We start from the raw sequence: 23,051 nt of genomic DNA, 5'->3' as shown, positions 1-23,051 counted from the left end.
ACTACTGCAGAGCAGAATAAAGAAAAAAGAATGAAAAGAATTGAGGACAGTCTCAGAGACCTCTGGGACAACTTTAAATGCACCAACATTTGAATTATAGGGGTCCCAGAAGAAGAGAAAAAAAAGGGACTGAGAAAATATTTGAAGAGATTATAGTTGAAAAATTCCCTAATATGGGAAAGGAAATAGTCAATCAAGTCCAGAAAGCACAGAGAGTCCCATGCAGGATAAATCCAAGGAGAAACACGCCAAGACACATATTAATCAAACTATCAAAAATTAAATATAAAAAAAATATTATAAACAGCAAGGGAAAAGCAACAGATAACATACAAAGGAATCCCCGTAAGGTTAACAGCTGATCTTTCAGCAGAAACTCTGCAAGCCAGAAGGGAGTGGCAGGACATATTTAAAGTGATAAAAGGGAGAAACCTACAACCAAGATTACTCTACCCAGCAAGTATCTCATTCAGATTCGACAGAGAATTAAAACCTTTACAGACAAGCAAAAGCTAAGAGAATTCAGCACCACCAAACCATCTTTACAACAAATGCTAAAGGAACTTCTCTAGGCAGGAAACACAAGAAAAAGAAAAGACGTACAATAACAAACCCAAAACAATTAAGAAAATGGTAATAGGAACATACGTATTGATAATTACCTTAAATGTAAATGGATTAAATGCTCCAACCAGAAGACATAGACTGGCTGAATGGATACAAAAACAAGTCCCATATATATGCTGTCTACAAGAGACCCACTTCAGACCTAGGGACACATACAGACTGAAAGGGGATGGAAAAAGACATTCCTTGCAAATGGAAATCAAAGAAAGCTGGGGTAGCAGTACTCTTATCAGCCAAACTAGACTTTAAAATAAAGATTATTACAAGAGACAGAAGGACACTACATAATGTTCAAGGGATCAATCCAAGAAGAAGATATAAAATTTTTAATATTTATGCACCCGATGTAGGAGCACCTCAGTACATAAGGCAAATCCTAGCAGCCATAAAAGGGGAAATCGACAGTAACACAATTATAGTAGGGAAATTTAACACCCCACTTTCACCAATGAACAGGTCAACCAAAATGTAAATAAATAAGGAAACACAAGCTTTAAATGACACATTAAACAAGATGGACTTCATTGATTTTTATAGGACATTCCATCCAAAAACAACAGAAAACACTTTCTTCTCAAGTTCTTATGGAATATTCTCCAGGATAGATCATATCTTGGGTCACAAATCAAACCACGGTGAATTTAAGAAAATTGAAATCATATCAAGTATCTTTTCTGACCATAACACTATGAGACAAGATACCAATTACAGGAAAAAAACTGTAAAAAAAAAAAAAAAAAAAAAAACACATGGAGGCTATACAATACACTACTAAATAACCAAGAGGTCACTGAAGAAATCAAAGAGGAAATCAAAATATACCTAGAAACAAATGACAATGACAACACGGTGACCCAAAACCTATGGGAAACAGCAAAAGCAGTTCTAAGAGGGACGTTTAGAGCAATACAATCCTACCTCAAGAAACAAGAAACATCTCAAATAAACAACCTAACCTAACACCTAAAGCAATTAGAGAAAGAAGAACAAAAAAACCCCAAAGTTAGCGGAAGGAAAGAAATCATAAAGATCAGAAATAAATGAAAAAGGAAGGAAACAATAGCAAAGATCAATAAAACTAAAAGCTGGTTCTTTGAGAAGATAAACAAAATTGATAAACCATTAGCCACACTCATCAAGAAAAAAAGGGAGAAGACTCAAATCAACAGAATTAGAAATGAAAACGGAGAAGTAACAACTGACACTGCAGAAATACAAAGGATCATGAGAGATTACTACAAACAACTGTATGCCAATAAAATGGACAACCTGGAAGAAATGGACAAATTCTTAGAAAAACGCAACCTTCTAAGACTGAACCAAGAAAAAATAGAAAATGTAAACAGACCAATCACAAGCACTGAAATTGAGACTGTGATTTAAAATCTTCTAACAAATGAAAGCCCAGGACCAAAGGACTTCACAGGCGAATTCTATCAAACATTTAGAGAAGAGCTAAGCCCATCCTTCTCAAACTCTTCCAAAATATAGCAGAGGGAGGAAAACTCCCAAACTCATTCTATGAGGCCATAATCACCATGATACCAAAACCAGACAAAGATGTTGAAAAGAAGGAAAACTACAGGCCAATATCACTGATGAACATAGATGCAAAAATCTTCAACAAAATACTAGCAAACAGAATCCAGCAGCACATTAAAAGGATCATACACCATGATCAAGTGCGGTTTATCCCAGGAACGCAAGGTTTCTTCAATATAGGCAAATCCATATATATGATAAACCATATTGACAAATTGAAGGAGAAAAACCATATGATCATCTCAATAGATGCAGAGAAAGCTTTCGACAAAATTCAACACCCATTTATGATAAAAAAAACTCTCCAGAAAGTAGGCATAGAGAGAACTTACCTCAACATAATAAAGGCCATATATGACAAACCCACAGCCCACATAATTCTCAATGGTGAAAAACTGAAACCATTTCCACTAAGATCAAGAAGAAGACATGGTTGCCCACTTTTACCACTATTATTCAACATAGTTTTGGAAGTTTTAGCCACAGCAGTCAGAGAAGAAAAAGAAATAAAAGGAATCCAAATCGGAAAAGAAGGAGTAAAGCTGTCACTGTTTGCAGATCACATCATAGAGAATCCTAAAGATGCTACCAGAAAACTACTAGAGCTAATCAATGAATTTGGCAAAGTAGCAGGATACAAAATTAATGCACAGAAACCTCTGGCATTCCTATACACTAATGATGAAAAATTTGAAAGTGAAATCAAGAAAACACTCCCATTTACCATTGCACCAAAAAGAATAAAATATCTAGGAATAAACCTACCTAAGGAGACAAAAGACCTGTATGCAGGAAAGTATAAGATACTGATGAAAGAAATTAAAGATAATATAAACAGATGGAGAGATATACCATGTTCTTGGATTGGAAGAATCAATACTGTGAAAATGACTATACTACCCAAAGCAATCTATAGATTCAATGCGATCCCTATCAAGCTGTCAATGGCACTTTTCACAGAACTAGAACAAAAAATTTCACAATTTGTATGGAAACACAAAAGACCCCAAATGGCTAAAGCAATCTTGAAAAAGAAAAACGGAGCCAGAGGAATCAGGCTCCCTGACTTCACCCTATACTACAAAGCTGCAGTAATCAAGACATTATGGTACTGGCACAAAAACAGAAAGATAGATCAATGGAACAGGATAGAAAGCCCAGAGATAAACCCACACACATATGGTCACCTTATCTTTGATAAAGGACACAAGAATATACAATGGAGAAAAGACAGCCTTTTCAGTAAGTGGTGCTGGGAAAACTGGACCGCTACATGTAAAAGAATGAAATTAGAACACTCCCTAACACCATACACAAAAATAAACTCAAAATGGATTAAAGACCTAAATGTAAGGCCAGACACCATAAAACTCTTAGAGGAAAACATAGGCAGAACACTCTATGATATAAATCACAGCAAGATCCTTTTTGATCCACCTTCTAGAGAAATGGAAATAAAAACCAAAATAAACAAATGGGACCTAATGAAACTTCAAAGCTTTTGCACAGCAAAAGGAAACCATAAACAAGATGAAAAGACAACCCTCAGAATGGGAGAAAATATTTGCAAATGAAGCAACTGACAGGATTAATCTCCAAAATATACAAGCAGCTCATGTAGCTCAATATTAAAAAAACAAACAACCCAATCCAAAAATGGGCAGGAGACCTAAAGAGACATTTCTCCAAAGAAGACATACAGATTGCCAACAAACACATGAAAGGATGCTTAATATCATTAATCATTAGAGAAACACAAATCAAAACTACAATGAGGTAACACCTCACACCAGTCAGAATGGCCATCATCAAAAAATGTACAAACAATAAATGCTGGAGAGGGTGTGGAGAAAAGGGAACCCTCTTGCACTGTTGGTGGGAACGTAAATTGATACAGCCACTGTTGAAAACAGTATGGAGGTTCCTTAAAAAACTAAAAATAGAACTACCATGTGACCAGCAATCCCACTACTGGGCATGTACCCTGAGAAAACCATAATTCAAAAAGAGTCATGTACCACAGTGTTCACTGCAGCACTATTTACAATATCCAGGACATGGAAGCAACCTAAGTGTCCATCGACAGATGAATGGATAAAGAAAATGTGGCAGATATATACAATGGAATATTACTCAACCATAAAAAGCAACGAAATTGAGTTATTTGTAGTGAGGTGGCTGGATCTAGAGTCTGTCATACAGAGTGAAGTAAGTCAGAAAGAGAAAAACAAATATTGTATGCTAACACATATGTATGGAATCTTAAAAAAAAAAAAAAACGGTTCTGAAGAACCTAAGGGCAAGACAGGAGTAAAGACTCATATGTAGAGAATGGACTTGAGGACCCGGAGAGGGGGAAGGGTAAGCTGGGAAGAAGTGAGAGAGTGGCATGAACTTATCTATTTTACATTTGGTAGTGTATATAGCTAGTGGGAAGCAGCTGCATAGCACAGGGAGATCAGCTCGGTGCTTTGAGACAACCTAGAGGGGTGGGATAGGGAGGGTGGGAGGGAGACGCAAGAGGGAGGGGATATGGGTATATATATATATATATATATATATATATGTATAGCTGATTCACTTCGTTATACAGCAGAAACTAACACAATAATGTAAAGCAATTATATTCTAATAAAGATGTTAAAAAAATAAATTAAAAATTGAAGGACTGGAAAATAATGATGAGATAAAAATAGATGGGATAAGACTAGAAGCTCAGAGATTTTAAAAGGAGGTAAAAGAGCAATAAAAATAACTAACTGTAGTTACTGCTTACAGAACCCTCACTGCACCAAGCCTGTTCTAAGGGCTTCCCTTTTATCAATTCTTTTAATCGTCACAACACCTTATAAAGTGGGAACTATTATTATCCCCAATTTACAGATGAGGAAACTGAGGCACAGAGAGGTTAAAATAATTTTTCCAAAATTGTTGTACAGATAAATGGTGGAACTGAGGTTTGATTAAGACAAAGGTTAAATAAAACTCAGGACAGAAATCAAAAACAGAAATAAATTAGGTTGAGGGAAAGAACTAGTAATATAAAAGGTAAGCATTTTAAACCTAAAAACCATGAAAGAAAAAGGAATGTGGGGAACTTTTTAAAGAAATTAAAAGCAGAGGAATTTTGGAGAAAACAACAGTCTGAAGGAATGTGTCTCCAGTGGCACTGTGGGGAGGCTGCGGCTTCCTGTGGGGTGAATCCTGTTGGAGGTGGCAAGGCGGGGGATGCCCTTAAGCTGTTTTGCCCTTTTCTCATATCTGGAAACCTCTGTCTCCTGGGCCATCCTTTCCTCCTCTGTTCACAGATGCCTGGATGTGGCTCGTGGCTTGTGGGGATGGGGTAGAGTTAGGTTGGGGGTTCTGTTAGCAGCACCTGCTGCTCTGGAAATTTCCCAGACAAGGTCTCTTTCCCACCCGGGGAGTAGTGTTTGAAGGTGGGAGGGGGCGGCTGAAGAAGGAACCAGAAGTGTGCCCTGGGCCTTGCTGGGACAGAGAGCCCTCTGTCCTGGGCTGCAGCTCCCCTGCCTGGCCCGGGAGCGTAGGACCCACCTCACCAGACTCTCTCACCCACGCAGGTGCCAAGGTTGCTAGCCGAGGGGGCCACCTGGAGCGCATATTCGTGGTGGAGTTTCGCCCTGACTCAGACACACAGTTTGTGTCTGTCGGAGTCAAGCACATGAAGTTCTGGACCCTGGCAGGCAGTGCCCTGCTTTATAAGAAAGGGGTCATCGGGTCCATGGAGGCTGCCAAGATGCAGACGATGCTCTCCGTGGCCTTCGGTGCTGTGAGTTTCAGCAGAAGCTTCCTGACGGGACCCTGAACCCCTGGGCATGGGCATGGGGGGCAGGTATATCCTAGAAGCTGTGAACAGCAAGGAAGCCATTTCCACAGATCTCCTTTACTGGATTATTTGCAACCACTATTTTGTTTCCTTAGCACAGATGGGTGAGTTGACTGTATTTTTCCCCTCAAAATGTTAATCAGAAAAAAGCAGGACCCCGACCCAGGGCTGGAGTTTCATTATTCCAGAGCCAGATTGACTTGCAGGCCTGTCCGACTAGGCTAGATGGCCACAGAGGCTGAGGGGCATTTCCACCACTGGACAGCATCCCTTTCCCCCCAGTCCTCCTGTGCCATAAATCCCCTGACACCCTCACACAGGCTGCGGGCTGCCCTCAGCCAGCACAAGCTCCCCTGGGGAAATTTTGGAACACAGCCAGCTCTTGGTCCTCCAGGTGTGGATTTACCCTCCTTGTAGATGAGGCCAGGAAAGTCTCCTTGAAGACGGGGGTCCCGCCCTTCCCTGCAGTCACCTGAGGCTGCTCCCAGAATGGAAGTGCATTAAAAAGCGGAGCTGTGCTCAGTGGGGAAATCAACTGTTCCCAAAACTAACACCGCAAAGCTAGGTGATTTCCTTACCATATGCTCTTTTGAGAATTCTTTCGCCTTCCCTTGGCACAGAAGGTCAATTTGAGTGTGTTAATGTTTCTCTGGCTCTGCTGCCTTAGCAGTGGAGTGGGTGGCTGGGAGGGAACCCTCTCGAGGGCTGCAGGAAGTGTCCTGGTGTGGAAGGTGTCCCTTTGTTTACAGAACAACCTCACTTTCACGGGTGCCATCAACGGTGACGTCTACGTGTGGAAGGACCACTTCCTTGTCCGGCTGGTGGCCAAGGCTCACACAGGCCCCGTCTTCACAATGTACACAACCCTTCGGGACGGGCTCATAGTGACCGGTGGAAAAGAGCGGCCGTAAGCCCGAACTCCTCTGGGAACAACTGGTCTTTTTGGATTGTCTTGGGAGAAACTGACAGAAGCATCTCCAACTTGGAGAAAATGCAGATTTTCACTCTCCTGTCTTTTTTGCATCATGGAGATGAGTCTGCTGTCTCTCCCAGAGGGCCCTGGGTCAGAAGCTTCAGAAGTAAGGGTCAGAGAGGTGGTGCCTTGGTAGTTGAAAAACCGGAGAGGTGTTCTCGAACAGACCAGGTGACTGTGCTGTCCATTAGGTGTTACTGTCAGTGGCTCTTTGGGAGGAGGCAGGAGGGGTGAGAAGAGGGCGGACATCCAGTGCAGACCGGGACCGTGTGAAAGCCAAGCTGCAAAGTGGGAGAAACATTTCTCTTCGTCGTTCGATCTAATAAAAACATAGCTTGATTTTTTTAGGTTTCGATTCTTCCTCCCACGGTGGTGGCATTTGAAAGCAGTCTAGGAAATCTTTAGGTTCAAGGGGTTCTGGTAGCTCATCAGCAGGGCTTATGAAAGGGGCCACCCCAGAGGGTCTGTCCTGCTGGGCCTGGGGATGAGGGGATGGGACCTTGAGGAGATGACAGGGAGAGAGGGCAGCGGAGGGTCCTGGGCGGTCTTAGGATGAGGGCTAACGTGCTAAGTTCTTGATCTTTTTCAGGACCAAAGAAGGAGGTGCTGTGAAACTGTGGGACCAGGAGATGAAGCGCTGCCGGGCCTTCCAACTGGAGACGGGGCAGCTGGTGGAGTGTGTGCGCTCCGTGTGCCGCGGCAAAGTGAGCACCGGGTGGGGCGGGCCTTTGCCAGCGACGCCCAGAATTCGTCCAGCACCTTCCCAGCCGGACACTTGCCCTGTGCTGAGTGGTTGAGTCCTTAGAACAAGCCTCCCGGGTGTGGCTTAGTGCAGAGGGGAAGCAGCTTAGCACAGTCAGACAGACCTGGGTGCAGAGTGTGACTCACCCAGGAGAACTGGCTGTGTGACCTTGGCTGTGTTGCTTATCCTTTCTGTGTCCAGCACACGGGTTGTTAGGACTGCATGCATCATACATGCACAGCGTCTTTTGTTATGCCTGGCACATGGCCACAGTCAGTACATGTTAGCTGCTGTTATTATAGACAATGTTATTTTAGGCACAGGGATATTAAGTAGTTGCCCATGCCCAAGGGTACGCAGCCGGGAAGGGGAAGGACTGCCAAACTGTCTGACTCAAAGCCATTGGTTTTCAAGTTGTACCTGAGCTAAATATCACACACCACTGTGGAGTTTTGCTTTTGTCTTTTAAACATGGATATCCAGACTCGTATCCAGAGCCGCCAAGTCAGAATCTCGGGAGTGGGGCCTTGACCTTGATGTGTGTTTTCCTTTTCTTCTTCTTTATTTTTAATTCCCCAGGAGATTCTGAAGCACTTGAAAACAAATCTCTTAACCTCTACTTAATACCTTGTATTTATATTTTGGAATTGGTATCAGTCTAAGAATTTGCTTTCTAGATGCTCTCCACTAAAAAGGCAAACCAGATTTGGACTCTACATAATTGAAAATTGGGAATTTTGTTTTTAAATAGATACACAACAATCACCCGGAAGGGTAATTAGACAGGAGATGAAGGCAGAACGAGGCCCAGAACCTAGAAGTCATCTGCAGATGGATTTTGTTCAGTGCGAGGAAGAACTTAGGAAGAGCTTGGGCTGTCCAAGAGCAGAAACTGGCTGCCCCGCTCTGCAGTGAGCTTGCAATCACTGGACCATTCAGCAGAGACGAGACGATGGAGAGCTCTGGTGGAACTCTCCCCAAGGTGGCGGGGGGAGTACAGGCCAAGTGAGGGGCTCGCTTAAGGATGGCAAATCAGTGGCTAAGAACAAAACACTTTTTGGCTCTTCCTATTTTAATACCAGTGCCAGCAAAGGCACTTTCCCAAGTTACTCTAATAGTGTTTTTTTATATTATTTTATTTTAAATTGTGACAAAATATAGAGAACATAAAATTTACCATTTAACCATTTTTAAGTGTACAATTCAGTGGTATTAAATACATTCACATAGTTGTGCAATTATCACCACCACCCCTCCCCAGAACATTTTGCATCTTGTGAACCGGAGGCTCAGTGTCTAATAAACAATAACTCCCTTTGCCCCATCTCCCCAGTCCCTGGAAACCACCATTCTACTTTGTCTCTATGAATCTGAGTATTCTAGGTACTTCATATGAGTGGGATCCTGTAGTGTTTGTCTTTCTTCTAATAGTGTTTTGATTACAACAGGGAAAGATTTTAGTGGGAACCAAGGATGGAGAAATCATTGAAGTTGGTGAAAAAAATGCTGCTTCCAACATCCTGATTGATGGACACATGGAAGGGGAGATCTGGGGCCTGGCCACACACCCCTCCAAGGACATCTTCATCTCTGCCAGTAACGACGGCACAGCCCGAATCTGGGACCTGGCTGACAAGGTCAGGGGCCGACACTGCCCAGGCTCGGATGCCCCATGTGGGCCTCGGAGCAGTGACAGCCCTGGGCGAGGGGAGGTTCGGCCAGGGTCAGGCCAGAAGGGGGCATGGGGCTGGGCAGGAGATCGGCCACAGGGCAGCAATTAAGTTAGAGGGACTGATAATAAAAGAAGTCCTGTTCACACACACCCATTCTATATATATATCTCTTTAGCTGTGTATCCATCTATGAATATTTATAGTACAGGAATAATATAATTGAGAATGATTATTCTCTTGTCATGAAAGAACCCACAAAACTAAAAAACAAAGAGATAAATCATGTCTTCCCTGGATGGGAAGACTAAAAATGATTTAAAATGTCAAATGTTCCCAAATGGAACATTTCAATCAAAACCCCAACAAGGTTTCTCTTAGCATTTGGAAAAACAATTTAAAAATACAAAAAATTTCAAAAAAATAACTTGTCTGGAGTAAAAATGTCAAATAGGAAATCTGGGAGGGGGGGGAAGATTAATGTTACCAAGTCTTAGCTGATAGTAAAACAAGTACTTAAGTTCTAATAATTAAAAGACTTGGTTTCATTACAAAATGGCTAGTAAATGTTTCAGTCATATTTTCAGTGTAAGGATCATAGAAGAGACATGGAGAAGGCTAAGTGTGGTGGTTATACTCCTTAGTTCATAAGGATTATGTTTATTAACACCCACTACATACCCGGTGCTTCATATATGCTATCGTTAATGCTTACAACACCTTGCAAGACGAATACTAATATCGATTCTCTACACATGGCAAGACGGAGAAGTAACTTACCCAAACACACCCAGCTAGGGACAGAGCCAGGATCTGGGATCTGAACTAACACATGCTGAAGCTCAAACTCTTCCCCCGAGCAAGAGGTCAGCAAGCTGCAGCCCAAGGGTCAAGTCTGCCTGCTGCCCGTTTCTGCAAAGTAAGCCATGCTTTTTGTTTATGTTGGTGTCCATGGCTGCCTTTGTGCTTCACTGGCAGAGCTGACTGGTTGTGAGAAGACCATATGGACTCCAAAGCCTAAAAATATTTACTCCCAACCCATTCACAGAAAAAGTTCGCCAACCTCTGTCCTAAACCGTGTTGTCTCTCCAGCTGCTCAGTCAAAACATACTGCCCCCCTCAGCCACTCAGGGACACCTACTATTAGAAGCAAGCAGTTTGGAGCCTCCCTAGAGGCAGCCTGGCTGCTCTGGCCTGGGTGCAGGATTTCCCCTGGAGACCAGCTGAGGCGGCCAAGGGCTCAGGTGGTATTACTTTGTGTCAATGTAGAAGCTGCTAAACAAGGTGAACCTGGGCCACGCGGCCAGGTGTGCAGCCTACAGCCCTGACGGGGAGATGGTGGCCATTGGCATGAAGAATGGAGAGTTTGTCGTCTTGTTGGTGAACAGCCTGAAAGTTTGGGGGAAGAAACGAGACCGGAAATCTGCTATCCAAGATATCAGGTACATAGCAGGCAGTCTGGGCAGGGAGGAGAAAGGCGGGCATTCATTCTCCCTCCCATGGTTCCCATTCCAGGAGGGTCATGGCTGGAATGAAGAGCTCACTTGTGAGAGGGTCCCTTTCAGTGAGCCAACTATGGAAGGAGACCCTCTCACACGTTAGTTCTCAGACATGTCTTTGCTAATTTCCATAAGAGTGTGGTAAATACTTCTCTTAAAAGGCCTTCTACAAAAGACTGCACACATCCATTTACTTACTTACGGGGGGTTTTGATCCAGAGAAGCTGTCGAATTCCATAGACTTTAGGAAAAGCTAACCACACGTGAATCATGACGTGTGATCTAATTGCCTTTGAGCTTGGGAGGCCTGTCCCAGAGCAGACCTCATGCCTGACCAGCCCTACACAGCCCTCCTCACGGCCTGTGCTCTTGGATTGCTTTTTCTAGAATCAGCCCAGACAGCAGATTCTTAGCTGTTGGTTCTTCTGGACACACAGTTGACTTCTATGACCTCACTCAGGGCACAAGTCTGAACCGCATCGGCTACTGCAAAGATATCCCAAGCTTTGTCATTCAGATGGATTTTTCCGCAGATGGCAAATACATCCAGGTATGCTTTGGCTTTACTGATATCTGGGGTAACCGTTAATAATAGTATTACAAACAATGGCTTTTATGAAATCAGTGCTTACTCTGTGTCAGGAAATGTGTTCACTGGAACTGTTTAAGTACTGTTAGTTTCCCTATTTTATAAATGAAGAAACAGAGGCTTAGAGAACTTAAGGAAGTTGAATAGAATTTAAAATAGTACTTATTCTTCAGCAGGAAAGCGGGAAACAAGCCCTAATCATCTTGAGCCTCCTCTCACCACCACCCCTTCAAGGCGTCCTAATTCCTAGTTCTCTGGGGCTGCACAGAAGCCTGTGTTGCTTCTTACACTTACTCATCTCAATTCCACATCCCATGGGTAGTGTGGTCCCTCCAACTCGGGACTCAGACTCCAGTCAGCCAGCCTGGAGTGAGAGCCCATCACTGGCCCCCGGGGAGACTGACAAGCGGGGAGGGATCGCGAGGGCTCCCACTCTTGGCACTTAGAGCTGAAAATAGAACAGTGATTTCTCCAGCACTTTGAACAAATATTATGCATTTATGAGCCAGCCTGGAGTCGGGTAGTCTTTGTGAAAGGAGAGAGGACGCTTCATTCATCAAGTGTGGACTGAACCAGGCGCTACGCCAGGCTTTTGGGTGTATGAAATGGGCCTGGTCCCTGCTCTCCTGGAGCTTGCCTTGTCCTGGACAAGACAAGCATTAAACAGATCATCACAAAATATACCTATAACTACAGATTGTGATTATGTGCCGAGAAGGAAAAGTATAGCGCCCTGCGGGAGCATTTAACAGGCACTGACTGTTGTTAAATAGATGCACTGACATCCTCTCCATACGGTGCTGTTTAAGCTGAGGTCTGCAGGGTGTGTAGGAGTCAGCCACCCAAGGGTGGCGGGAACATGGTTCCAGGCCTTCTGCATGAAGGCCCTGATGTGGGAAAGATCTCGGCTCATCCCTGTACAGCAGGGATATCTGGGGTGGCTGGTCTAGCACCCCAGGGAGGGAGGGGGCTGGCGATGGAGGCAGTGGCCGTTGGCTGGAAAATGATCAATTGCCTCTAGAAGTTTCCCAGAGAAGCCAGGATCAGGTCCTAATACTTCAGAAATCATCTCCGTCAGCTGCTGTCCATAAGAAGACTTGCCTCAGCTCTGTTGCACAGGACCTTGGTTCTCTGAGAACAGGGGTTCCCAAACGTGAGCGCGCACCAGAATCACCTGGAGGCTTTGTGAAAGCCTGCTGGGCCCCGCCCTCAGATTGTCGGACTAGGTAGGTCTAGGGTGGGGCCCAAGAACATGCATCTCTAATCAGTGTCCAGCTGAGGCTGATGCTGCCGCTCAAGAACCACACTTGGAGAAGCTGCCGTAGGACTTTGGAAAATAGCAAGAAAACGGAGGGGAAAATGCCCTGCTTATGTGAACTTTGCGGCGGGCTGACCACAGGCTTTGCAGCCTGGAGCTGAGCTTGGGTTTGGTGAAAAGTCCTGGGGATGCAGAGGTTGGGAAGCAATACACCCAAAGGGGAGTCCTTTGGACGGGAAAGAAAGTTGATAGGCCTGGCTGCTTCCCACTTGCAGGTGTCAACAGGAGCCTACAAGCGCCAGGTGCATGAGGTCCCCCTGGGGAAGCAGGTCACCGAAGCCACGGTCATTGAGAAGATCACCTGGGCCTCCTGGACAAGGTGACTGGAGGAAAGCTCTTCTGGAGGAAAAGGTCACAAGGGAGACTCTCGTCCCAGCCTCAGCCTCCAAGTTTGTGTGTGGCTGGGATCCGAAGCAGCTTAGAGACAGAGCTCTTTCCTTTGTGGGGTCAGGGCGGGAGGCCTCTTGCTCCCAGTCTGGGCCGCTGGCTTTGGTCTGACCTGGGCTTTTGAAATGCAAAGTCCCTCTTTTTGTGTAATCTGTCCTACTCGTCCCCAACCCCATCTAGCAAGTTCAAAGGGAAACCATCCCCCAGCTCTTGGCCAGACCCCCTGCGGTATAGTGAGGCCTCCTGCAATCCCTGGGAGGGAGAGGGAGGGCCGGCAGTGCCGGGTAGCAGGGTAAGCAGCAGGGCCCTGCCACGTCAAGGGAAAAGAGGCCACCAACCCGTGAGCTTGGAGAGCCCCGCACTTCTCCCAAGCTACATATACTCAGAAGCATCGTAGGGAAGAGGGAGAGAATCAAAGATGGAGGTAACTTTTCTTTTTAGGGTGAAAGGGACTGGGGCAGAGAATAGTAGGAGCTGGGGCAGGTATTCAGAGCGGGAGGGGACAGGTGCTGTCCTGCCGGAGGAGCCACGTGACCATGCTGAATTCCCCTCTCGTTCCTGGGAGAGGGTGCCTGACTGCAGGAAGCCTTCCCACCCGTCCACCTGTCTCACACCTCTTCCTATTGGAACAGCATTCTGGGAGATGAAGTCATTGGCATCTGGCCACGAAACGCAGACAAGGCTGATGTCAACTGCGCGTGTGTGACCCACGCTGGCCTGAACATTGTCACGGGAGACGACTTTGGGCTCGTGAAGCTCTTTGATTTCCCATGCACAGAGAAATTTGTGAGTTTTCCTTAGAGTAACTCCCTGCACTGCCTCCAGGCTGGCTGATCTTCTGCGGTCGGCTGGAAATCGTGGCCACATCTACACGGCCATCTAGAATCTAGAACAAGAGGAATCTTGTCACAGCCCTGGGGAGACTTGGCAACACCTAACCCTTTCCTCTCCCTCAGGAGGGGAAGTCCTGGAAGCCAGAAGGATGGAGGGGGGACAGAGTGGCCACAGGTGGGGCAGGAATGAGGCAGGAAGCCAGCGAAGGGCTTGCTCACAGAGATGTTCAGACCCAACGGGCATCCCATGGGTGAAGGGAGGTCCTAGGAGGGGGGAACTGAGTCCTGGAAGTGGTCCATGGTGGCTGAAGGAACAGGGTCTCTTAATCACTTCCATTCACTTTTGCTCACAGGCCAAGCATAAGCGTTACTTCGGTCACTCGGCTCACGTGACAAACATCCGTTTCTCTCATGACGACAAGTACGTGGTCAGCACTGGAGGAGACGACTGCAGGTACCAGCCTGATTTTTCTAGCTCTGCCCCCAAGCCTAGCCTTCACCCCCTCCCGTCCCCACCTCAGGTGTCAGCTCCTCCCAGGGGCACATGGAGGGGCTGAGGTGGGACAGTGAACCAGAGATCCAGTGACGACTTTCTAAGTAGAAGGGCTTTAGTCTCTGGTGACTCCCAACCCAATTCTTTTTTTTTCTTTTTGCGGTACGCGGGCCTCTCACTGCTGTGGCCTCTCCTGTTGCGGAGCACAGGCTCCGGACGCGCAGGCTCAGCGGCCATGTCTCACGGGCCCAGTCGTTCCACGGCATGTGGGATCTTCCTGGACCGGTGCACGAACCCATGTCCCCTAGCATCGGTAGGCGGACTCTCAACCACTGCACCACCAGGGAAGCCCCCAACCCAATTCTTGATGGGACTCTGTCCCCACTAGAGCTGTCCTGGGATTGGTGAGCAGCCAACGGCATGCAACAGCTACTCTGAGCATTGCTGGCTGGAGGGGCAGGTAGTGAGAGGCCCAAGATACTGATTCCAGTAGGAGCTGTTGGACAGCCCACGGCATCCACTGCATATAATCAGGAGGTTAGAATGACCTTGATCCATAGGCCTTTTAACTCAGAACTTCCAATTCATCACCAGAGTTCTTAACGTGGATCATTAATCCACAACCGAGAGGTTTAAAAATAGTAATACTGAGGCTCAGTCACCCCGAGAAACGAGCAGGACATGTGTTACCCGTTTATACACATGAGATCAGATAAGGGGCGAAGCCGTTAGGGCCAGTGCTATTTAGTAGCAGGAGAGCCTCAACCAGCTATGTGGATTCCTGAGCCAGGGCTGCTACTGACCTTAACCACTGCTCACTGTGAAACAGGCCCATTGTCCTGTGAGGCATGGCTGGTCTTCCAGTGCCTTTTGGAAGGACCCCTACCAGCCTGCTCCAGAGATGACATCAGCACTTCCAAGAAAGCAGCTTTCTCCTGTCCCTCCACAGAGGGCGTTTCTTATTTGGAGTGTGGAGCAACAGGATGAGGTCATTCGAAGTCACTCAGCTTCTCCACATCTAATGTAGTTGAAGGGCTTTATCGAAACGTGAATATTGGTTTCTGTTCAGCCCAGGCAGAACTCCTCGGGGGGGATCAAGAAGAAATGCATGCATTCCAGATTTATTTTTAGTGGTCTGAGGTTGTGGAAAAGGCACCTGAAGAGAATTTCAGCCCACTTCCTACCCAAAAGCACTGTGTAGAAAATGGCCCCAAAAGATGCTTTCTGATGGCCTGCCTGGCAGCACCCGTCTCCAGGCTGCTGTGCCAACCGCTGCTGGCACTTAGAGCCCTTGAGATAGTACTGACAGCAGCTCCCTGTGGGGCGCAAACACCCATTCAAAGCAGCATCCGCCAAACTGTGAACAGGCGAGCACTAGGAGACATAAGCGAACCCGTCCCCAGGAGATACGAGGGGACGCTTGATTACTAAAAAAGGCTTAGACGTCACCTTTCCAATGCAGGGCCCCCTTGGCCTTTGCAGTCATGGGAGCCTACCACGATCCCTGGCCCTGTGCTGAGCACCAGGAAGGGCTCTCCTACTCGAGTGGAGCTGATAAAACCTTTTCAGTAGTAACAAGAGAGATAGTGTGAAGTCAGGCTGCCAGAAGTCCTCCCGTTCAGAAGGGACACGCAGGCTGCTGAAAGAGCCGAACGAAACAAAAAACAACAGACCTTTTAAAAAAGCAACAGACCTTTAATTGGTGGCAAGATCCCTGGTTTGTTTTTTTGAAATTGAAATCAAAATGTTCACTACACCACCTGGGCTTGACTCCGGAGCACTTGGCAAAGTTGGTTTTTGTCACTTGACAAAAGCATGATGTCCAGCCCTGCAAAATGACTGTTTGGTCTGCCTTTTCAGTGTGTTCGTGTGGCGATGCCTGGAAGTGCCAGAGTCCTCTTACTTTATTGCTGCTGCTGCCGCCAGCCACCGCGGAGGCAGTGATGAGGTGCCTCCTGGCCGCCAGCTGCTGGGAAAGGCCTACGACACCGCAGGCCGTACAAGCTCCAAGTGCTAGTGAAGTGGTGTGACGGCGCCCATCGCCTGGAATCTCCAAAACCATCAGGCCAAAAAGGAAGGTCAGTTCTAACACGTTAAGACTGCTTGCCTCTGTTCCTGAGACCAAAAACTATACGTACTAACGACACTGACAAAGAAATCCTATCTGACAATGTAGCCCACTAACAAAATTTAAAGCCTCAGTTACCCTAACCAATATGTAGCTTTTGATTTGCATCAAAACTTTTACAAAAGATGTTTTGCTAGTATGTTTCTATATACTTTAAAAATGTTCATTTTTACAATTAAGGAAGTTGAACAGGACAGCTTAAGTTAGATTCACTGAACTAGAAATACTGATAGCCTCTGTTCTCCACATTTAGCTTTCAAAACCAAATGAGCCATGTATAAACAAGTTGAGACACTTAATTTTTTAACGTTTCATTTGCAGAGTTTTATATCCATTAAGTGCCTTTGAAAGCTTCCAGGTGTGTGGGCTGCTGTCTCCCCTCCCACAGATTGTCTCCTTTCTACATATGGTGCTAAAACGTCAAAACTGAGGAGGGCTACAGGACCCTCAGCAGACTCCTGCTCTGCCACCCAGGTCAGGTATTTAGGTCAAGGCTTCCTAAATGAAAGACATCAGTTACCTGCCTGGGAAACAGTGGCTATTTGAAGTTGAGCAGCAAAGAAACTTAAATTCAGGAGTCGGAGGGTGGGTGGGTAGAACCGGTTTTCATCATATTGAGTGCCAAACCCACAACATCCAAAACACTTCAAATAAAACAAACCTCTACTACAGAACAGAAGGGAAAAAAAAAAAAAAAAGTTCAAGTAGGTCCAGGAAGGTGAGCTGATTTATCTCGTTAAACCTAAATGGTGATAACTGAGGTGACCTGAGGCTGTGCTGGGTTTACCACTCCCAGCGTGGGGTGGACTTGGCCCCAGTGATTAGTGTCACGTGAACTACATAGGTCAAGTCTGGATTTTTAAAAACTCTTTGCCGAACAAATTCCTAAGCCCAAATAATATTTGACAACTCAAGATTATAAAAAAATCATCTAGTTTAGAGTTCCTCAGAGTTGGCTGGATGATAGGATGTGACTTGGCCAGCAAAACCAGAAGGCATCCTAAACCACGTCCATCGTACTTGACACCTGGCCGAGCGCTGACAACGGCGAGGGCTGACGGCACGCTCAGGAAGGCAGGCTGGTGAGTGAGGGACTGGGACTCTGAGCACATGTACCGATTCGTCCTTCTAGTCAGTGAACTAAAAAATTCTGCATCTTGAGTCACTGGCTATTTGCAGTTGTCAGTTTACAGGAAAGGTGAAACGAAGCATTTTCAATTAAATAGATTAACATTTACCACAGAAGTGCTTCAGCATTCTAAATGGATTAGATCACTCATTAAGCTATTTTTATATGCCAATTTATTAATGCCTTACATTAATCCACTGATAGGTTGTTGGGCCCACAGTTAGAGTCCCTATGCAGCCCTAATTCTGTGTTCTGTAACCATGTGACTGGTGATGCTGAGTGATAACCACGTCTGCCTATATTGTACCACTGACCTTTCATACTGATCGGATCCTGCATTGAATAACCACGTGAAAAACAATAAATTGATCAGTGAGGATATGTTCACTATATTTAAAAAGCAATAGTGTCTGTGTGTCAAGAAAAGTTCTTAAATCTGATTTGTAAACATTTATATGGTATGATTTTACGTATGTTCATAAATCCTGCACTGTATTCTAGGTTAAAATATTGGTGCATGTATTTTCAATTATCAAAGTATAAAAATATTTAAAAAAACATTTTGGTATGTGTCAAATAAATTTGATTATATAAATTGTTCTTTAGGTTTTCAAAATAAATGTAGCTGTACTCTGAGCTTAAAATCTTTCTGAAAGTACAAGCCACCGCACACGCGTGGAAGTGAAGTCTACCATTTTGATCTGCAGCACATTCAGGAAACCAAAATACCAAACATATTTTAAGTCTATAAGCTTTATTGATACTTCGCTTTTACAGTTCACAATGCATTCCACAGATTTAGTTCAGTACAGCTTAAACCACAATTGTATAAATCGTCATTTTATAATTTCTTGCATAACAATGTTTGATATTTGCAAACAACACTTTTGGAAGCATTAGATTTCAGTCCAGGGTTTGTGACAAAATTAACTACAGTAAGACTGTGTGATGAAGTTTATGTTGAGGAGTTCTATTGGCATGGCATCGTTTCATGTTGAAAACAGATGGTAGTGCTCCTAGAAATATATGTTCTTTTTCTAGCTTATGTGCTTTGGAACTACACACATGAAACCAACGACTGAAATATCAAGCACTGTGGGGCAGCTGGAAAGGTAGAAGGGCTAAGCTTTGTGAAACACTATATATAGATAGATATATAATCTATATTTACTTATATTGGCAATTAATATAACAGTAAAATTCACAATACACCTAGAACATACCAGCGAGGCGAGCCTTTTCACTCCTGCTTTGGTGGTATGATCTCGTCTAAACATTTCATTTCAGCAAATCTGCATCAATCTACACAGACCATACACAGTGCACAAACTGTGAAAAGGGTTATTTTTTCAGCTCCACTTTCTCTGCAATTCCCCAAATACAGCAAGACTACCTGCAACAAAGTATGATAATATACAGCTTCCTCAGATCTTTTATATTCACCAGTGCCTCATACAGGAAAAACAAATATGATTACTGTTTAAATCCATACATAGCAGCTTACAACACTTAAGATGATGAACACAGGGCAGTCAAGACAGGTCATTTTTCCTCAGATACTGTGTTGCTAAAATAAAGATCTGTGAAACTGCACTGCAATGTCAAGGCTTCATTCTTCCCTGACCCCTCCCCCCGCCCATGGAATCAAATGAATATCCCCTTTAAACTCCCTCCTACTGTTAATTATTTCAGGTTTTTTCATTCCGCTTTGCGCTTCAATCCAGGGATTTTTGCTTGGATTCTACAAATGAAAAGGAGGGGGAAAAGGTTAGTGTAAATATTTTGGAATTTTAATATTTTGTTTTCTGCTTCTTAACTAATTAATTCAAGAATTACTTGTACATTGCTCAGCTTATACAAGAAATAAAATCCTAAGGCTGTCAAACTATGAGCTATAATTTTGCCACCCTGGCCTTACAAATTAGACTTAAATAAAGCCTTAAATACATATAAGTATAATATGTATATATATATATATAAGTAATAAGAAATTAATGATCCAAATGTTAGAAAAAAAAATCTTTTGGCAACTCTGTCACACTTTAGGTCTGATTGAAATTGACTACTCATTATGTCTTAAATATGAGAATACTGCGCTGTTGTCAAAGTCAGTACACCTATCCTTAGTGTTAAAAAAAGATTTTAAATACTTACTTAGCCATAGCATCTTTAACATTCTTATTTGCAAGTCCTAGATAATGATCTATTTGCGCCTGAAAGAGAGGTAGAAAGAAGTTACTAGAAAATTACCATTGCTAAAAAATCTTATTAAACATATTAAAGGCTTAAGAAACCACATTTCTCATTTTTATAAGGCTTTGGAAACTGGCACTGATCCATTTCTAAGTTCCATATAAGAGCGTGTGCTCTGTATTCTGAAATCTGCAGTTAAATTACCTGATGCCGTTCATAAATAACAGGAACACTGAAGAGTGAAATCAGAGCTGAAAAAGGAAATACACAACCTTTAAAACAGACTGGTATGATTTAGGGAACAAACACTACAAAGCCATCAAACCGGCAGCACTCTTGAGATAGTCAGAAGTGTTCCTAATGAGGAAGACACAAGGCTCCTGGATGCACCTGCTGGTGGGGAGCCACCACAGGGCAATGAAGTAACCAAGGGAGGCTGCAGGAACCATTCCTGGCTTCAAATCACATCACGCAGACTTTATAAAATACAGGCATCCCTGGTCTTGGTTAGTTAGATCTATGACTGCACCATCAAATAAGGCCACCCTTGATCTGGTTTATCACTGTTAGTTGGAGTAGTCTTCAGGAAGTAAAGTGGCTTTTCCATAAACAGTATCAGTATTAGCAATTTATTTAAAGAGATCACAATCTCTAACCTATATCCTCTATTTTTCCTATAATATAAGGATATTCTCCACTAAAATGTCTTTAAGCTCCTTGCACACCATCTTTTTTTTTTTTTTTTGGCTGTGCTGTGTGGCATGTGAGATCTTAGTTCCCTGACCAGGGATCGAACCCGCACCCCCTGCAGTGGAAGCACAGTCTTAACCACTGGACCGCCAGGGATAGTCCCCCATCTTTTTTGTAATTTCTCATTCCAGTGGTTTTGTAGACTTACCCAAGATCAGTAGCGTGAGACCATTGAACAAGGCACCAACATAGGTAAATACCCACATCAACACTGCAAACTATAAGAAAATAACATTAGCCACTTAAAAACAAAATTCAAGTAAAGTTTTTTTTTAATGATTTTTTTTTGATGTGGACCATCTTTAAAGTCTTTATTGAATTTGTTACAATATTGCTTCTGTTTTATATTTTTTTTTGGCCAGGAGGCATGTGGGATCTTAGCTCCACCGCCCAGGTATTGAACCACCCGCACCCCTTGCATTGGTAGGCAAAGTCTTAACCACTGGACCGCCGGGGAAGTCCCCAAATAAAGTTTCTTAATTAAGCCTTCAAATAAAAGCAACCCATCTAAATGCCAAACTAATAGAGGCATACTCCTTGGAGACTCGGTAAAATAATATGGGTATTTCACTTCTAAGTTGCCAGTCTCCATTCAGGAATTTCTGAATCTAATTAAAACAATTAATAGACTCAATTCATTTTTCTCTGGACTACACTACCAAATAGTTGATTCTGTTTTCTCTGAGATCAGAAAACATACCAAAGGTACACCACCTATAGCACTTAGCTTCTAAATGGGAAGACTGGAAAGCTATCATGAGAATTAGCTATTAAAACTGATTTTAAAGTACTAACAAGTTAAGTGATTCAAGATCTGTATGAGCTGAATAATTCAGACATTATGAGGACCCCTTGGAATGAGGACTCCTCTAACTTTTATACCTATTAATAAAATTGACCGTTATTATTCTTTTAGCCACTGCCTTCTTTATTTATTTAGCAAACACTAATCCAGTTCTTACCATATTAGTGCCAGGCACTGTTTTAAATGCTTTACAAACTCATTTATTCCTCCTAATAACTTTATAAGGTAGGCACTGCTATCATTACCACAGGAGATGCAGACACTAAAAAAATAGTGTAGTAACTTGCCCAAGTTGAGGTAATACTTCACTCATATATCATATTTCACTGTCTCCTCCAGGGGACTGGGGACTGCAGTGAACTGACTAAACTCTCCTATTTTAGTAATCTGGTCTCAAAATCTGGGATTTTTTTTTTTTAATCATTAAATACAGCAGTTTGGGAAAGGCCTTGTTTCCAAAAAGTGATTTCATTTTGAGAAGTCCTTTATTTCCTCTACATACTTTAGTTTACTCATGAATGGTTGAAAAAGAGGATTTCAAAGTTTTCTTCCAGTTCTTGGCAACATCATATAGTAAAAACTCAATACCATGTTCAGAGAAGTTCTTGAAGACTTATAAACACAAAGTCAGTCCAGATTTTATTAAACATTCAGCAGGAGCAGTTCCTTTGCTTCCTATTAAGAACCTTCATGTGTCTGGCAATCTCTCTGCCATATTTAATTTAGTAGGTCACACACACCACCACGATGCCACCATGTACAACTATTTAGGTACCAATAACAGTATATATGAAAAGAAGGAGAGGAGAGAGGAGTTAGCACACGTCCATCATCTAAAGCAGGGATCAGCAAACTTTTTCTGTAAAGAAAGACAGTAAGATAATAAACATTTTCGGTTTTGTGGGCCACAAGGGATCTCTGTCACATATTCTTTAAATATTATCCTTTAAAAACATAAAAACTATTCCTAACTCCCAGGCTGTACAAAAACAGGCCATGGGCCGGTCAGACAGTAGTTTGCTAACCCTTATCTAAAGCATATCTTTGTCCATGTGTTCATTCACTCAACAAAATCTGATTGAATGCCTACTATGAGCTGGGTACTGAGCGGTAATTAAAGTATTCAGACTCTAGTAATTATATTTACTGCAGGTTAGGAAGACACTTTGGATTCCTGCAGCAACTGTCAGTTCTACAAAGAGCAACACTCTGCTTACCCCTACACTGAATTTAATGTTCAAGTGAGCAAATATCAAGCCTTCTTAGCACTCATCAATTGAAAATCAAAAATTAAATGCTGCCCTGGGTCTTTGCAACCACTATGAAACCACTGATAGAACGGTTTGAAGCATGACTCCAGTTAGCAAGCCTTTTCCCTCTCACATAGTTTTAGACTCCTATTGCAAAAGCTAAATATAACTGCTGCACTTGAGCAAGTTTACCATAGAGTAACAGAGCTATTTTCATCCATCACCATCCACAAGTCGACACGGAAGAGTCAACCTTCTACATTTTAGAAGAAATTGCTT

General features: G+C 43.6%; 2 protein-coding genes across 5 annotated transcripts in view; one reads left to right on the top strand and one right to left on the bottom strand.

Annotated features, from left to right (window-relative positions):
• Positions 1 to 19,380, top strand: part of EML6 (EMAP like 6) — a 320,117-nt gene extending 300,737 nt beyond the window's left edge. Inside the window, exons 34-43 of the mRNA XM_067705051.1 lie at positions 5,748 to 5,956; positions 6,763 to 6,920; positions 7,576 to 7,690; positions 9,177 to 9,365; positions 10,668 to 10,840; positions 11,285 to 11,447; positions 13,020 to 13,123; positions 13,824 to 13,977; positions 14,378 to 14,478; positions 16,378 to 19,380. Of these exons, the coding sequence (XP_067561152.1) occupies positions 5,748 to 5,956; positions 6,763 to 6,920; positions 7,576 to 7,690; positions 9,177 to 9,365; positions 10,668 to 10,840; positions 11,285 to 11,447; positions 13,020 to 13,123; positions 13,824 to 13,977; positions 14,378 to 14,478; positions 16,378 to 16,534 (1,523 nt within the window). The 3' untranslated portion in view covers positions 16,535 to 19,380. The remainder of the gene's footprint in view (positions 1 to 5,747; positions 5,957 to 6,762; positions 6,921 to 7,575; positions 7,691 to 9,176; positions 9,366 to 10,667; positions 10,841 to 11,284; positions 11,448 to 13,019; positions 13,124 to 13,823; positions 13,978 to 14,377; positions 14,479 to 16,377) is intronic.
• Positions 18,512 to 23,051, bottom strand: part of RTN4 (reticulon 4) — a 66,739-nt gene continuing 62,199 nt past the window's right edge. For all 4 annotated transcript variants that reach the window (XM_067705009.1, XM_067705010.1, XM_067705011.1 and 1 more), the window contains 4 exons: positions 20,866 to 20,935; positions 20,172 to 20,218; positions 19,929 to 19,987; positions 18,512 to 19,515 (listed from right to left, as the gene is read on the bottom strand). In XM_067705009.1, coding sequence (XP_067561110.1) covers positions 19,473 to 19,515; positions 19,929 to 19,987; positions 20,172 to 20,218; positions 20,866 to 20,935 — 219 coding nt within the window. In that variant the 3' untranslated portion in view covers positions 18,512 to 19,472. The remainder of the gene's footprint in view (positions 19,516 to 19,928; positions 19,988 to 20,171; positions 20,219 to 20,865; positions 20,936 to 23,051) is intronic.

Source organism: Pseudorca crassidens, chromosome 14 (assembly GCF_039906515.1).
Source record: "Pseudorca crassidens isolate mPseCra1 chromosome 14, mPseCra1.hap1, whole genome shotgun sequence".
In the NCBI taxonomy this organism is placed as follows: Eukaryota; Metazoa; Chordata; class Mammalia; order Artiodactyla; family Delphinidae; genus Pseudorca; species Pseudorca crassidens.
Note: the sequence above shows the minus strand (reverse complement) of the source record. Positions and strands in the feature narration are given on the sequence as shown.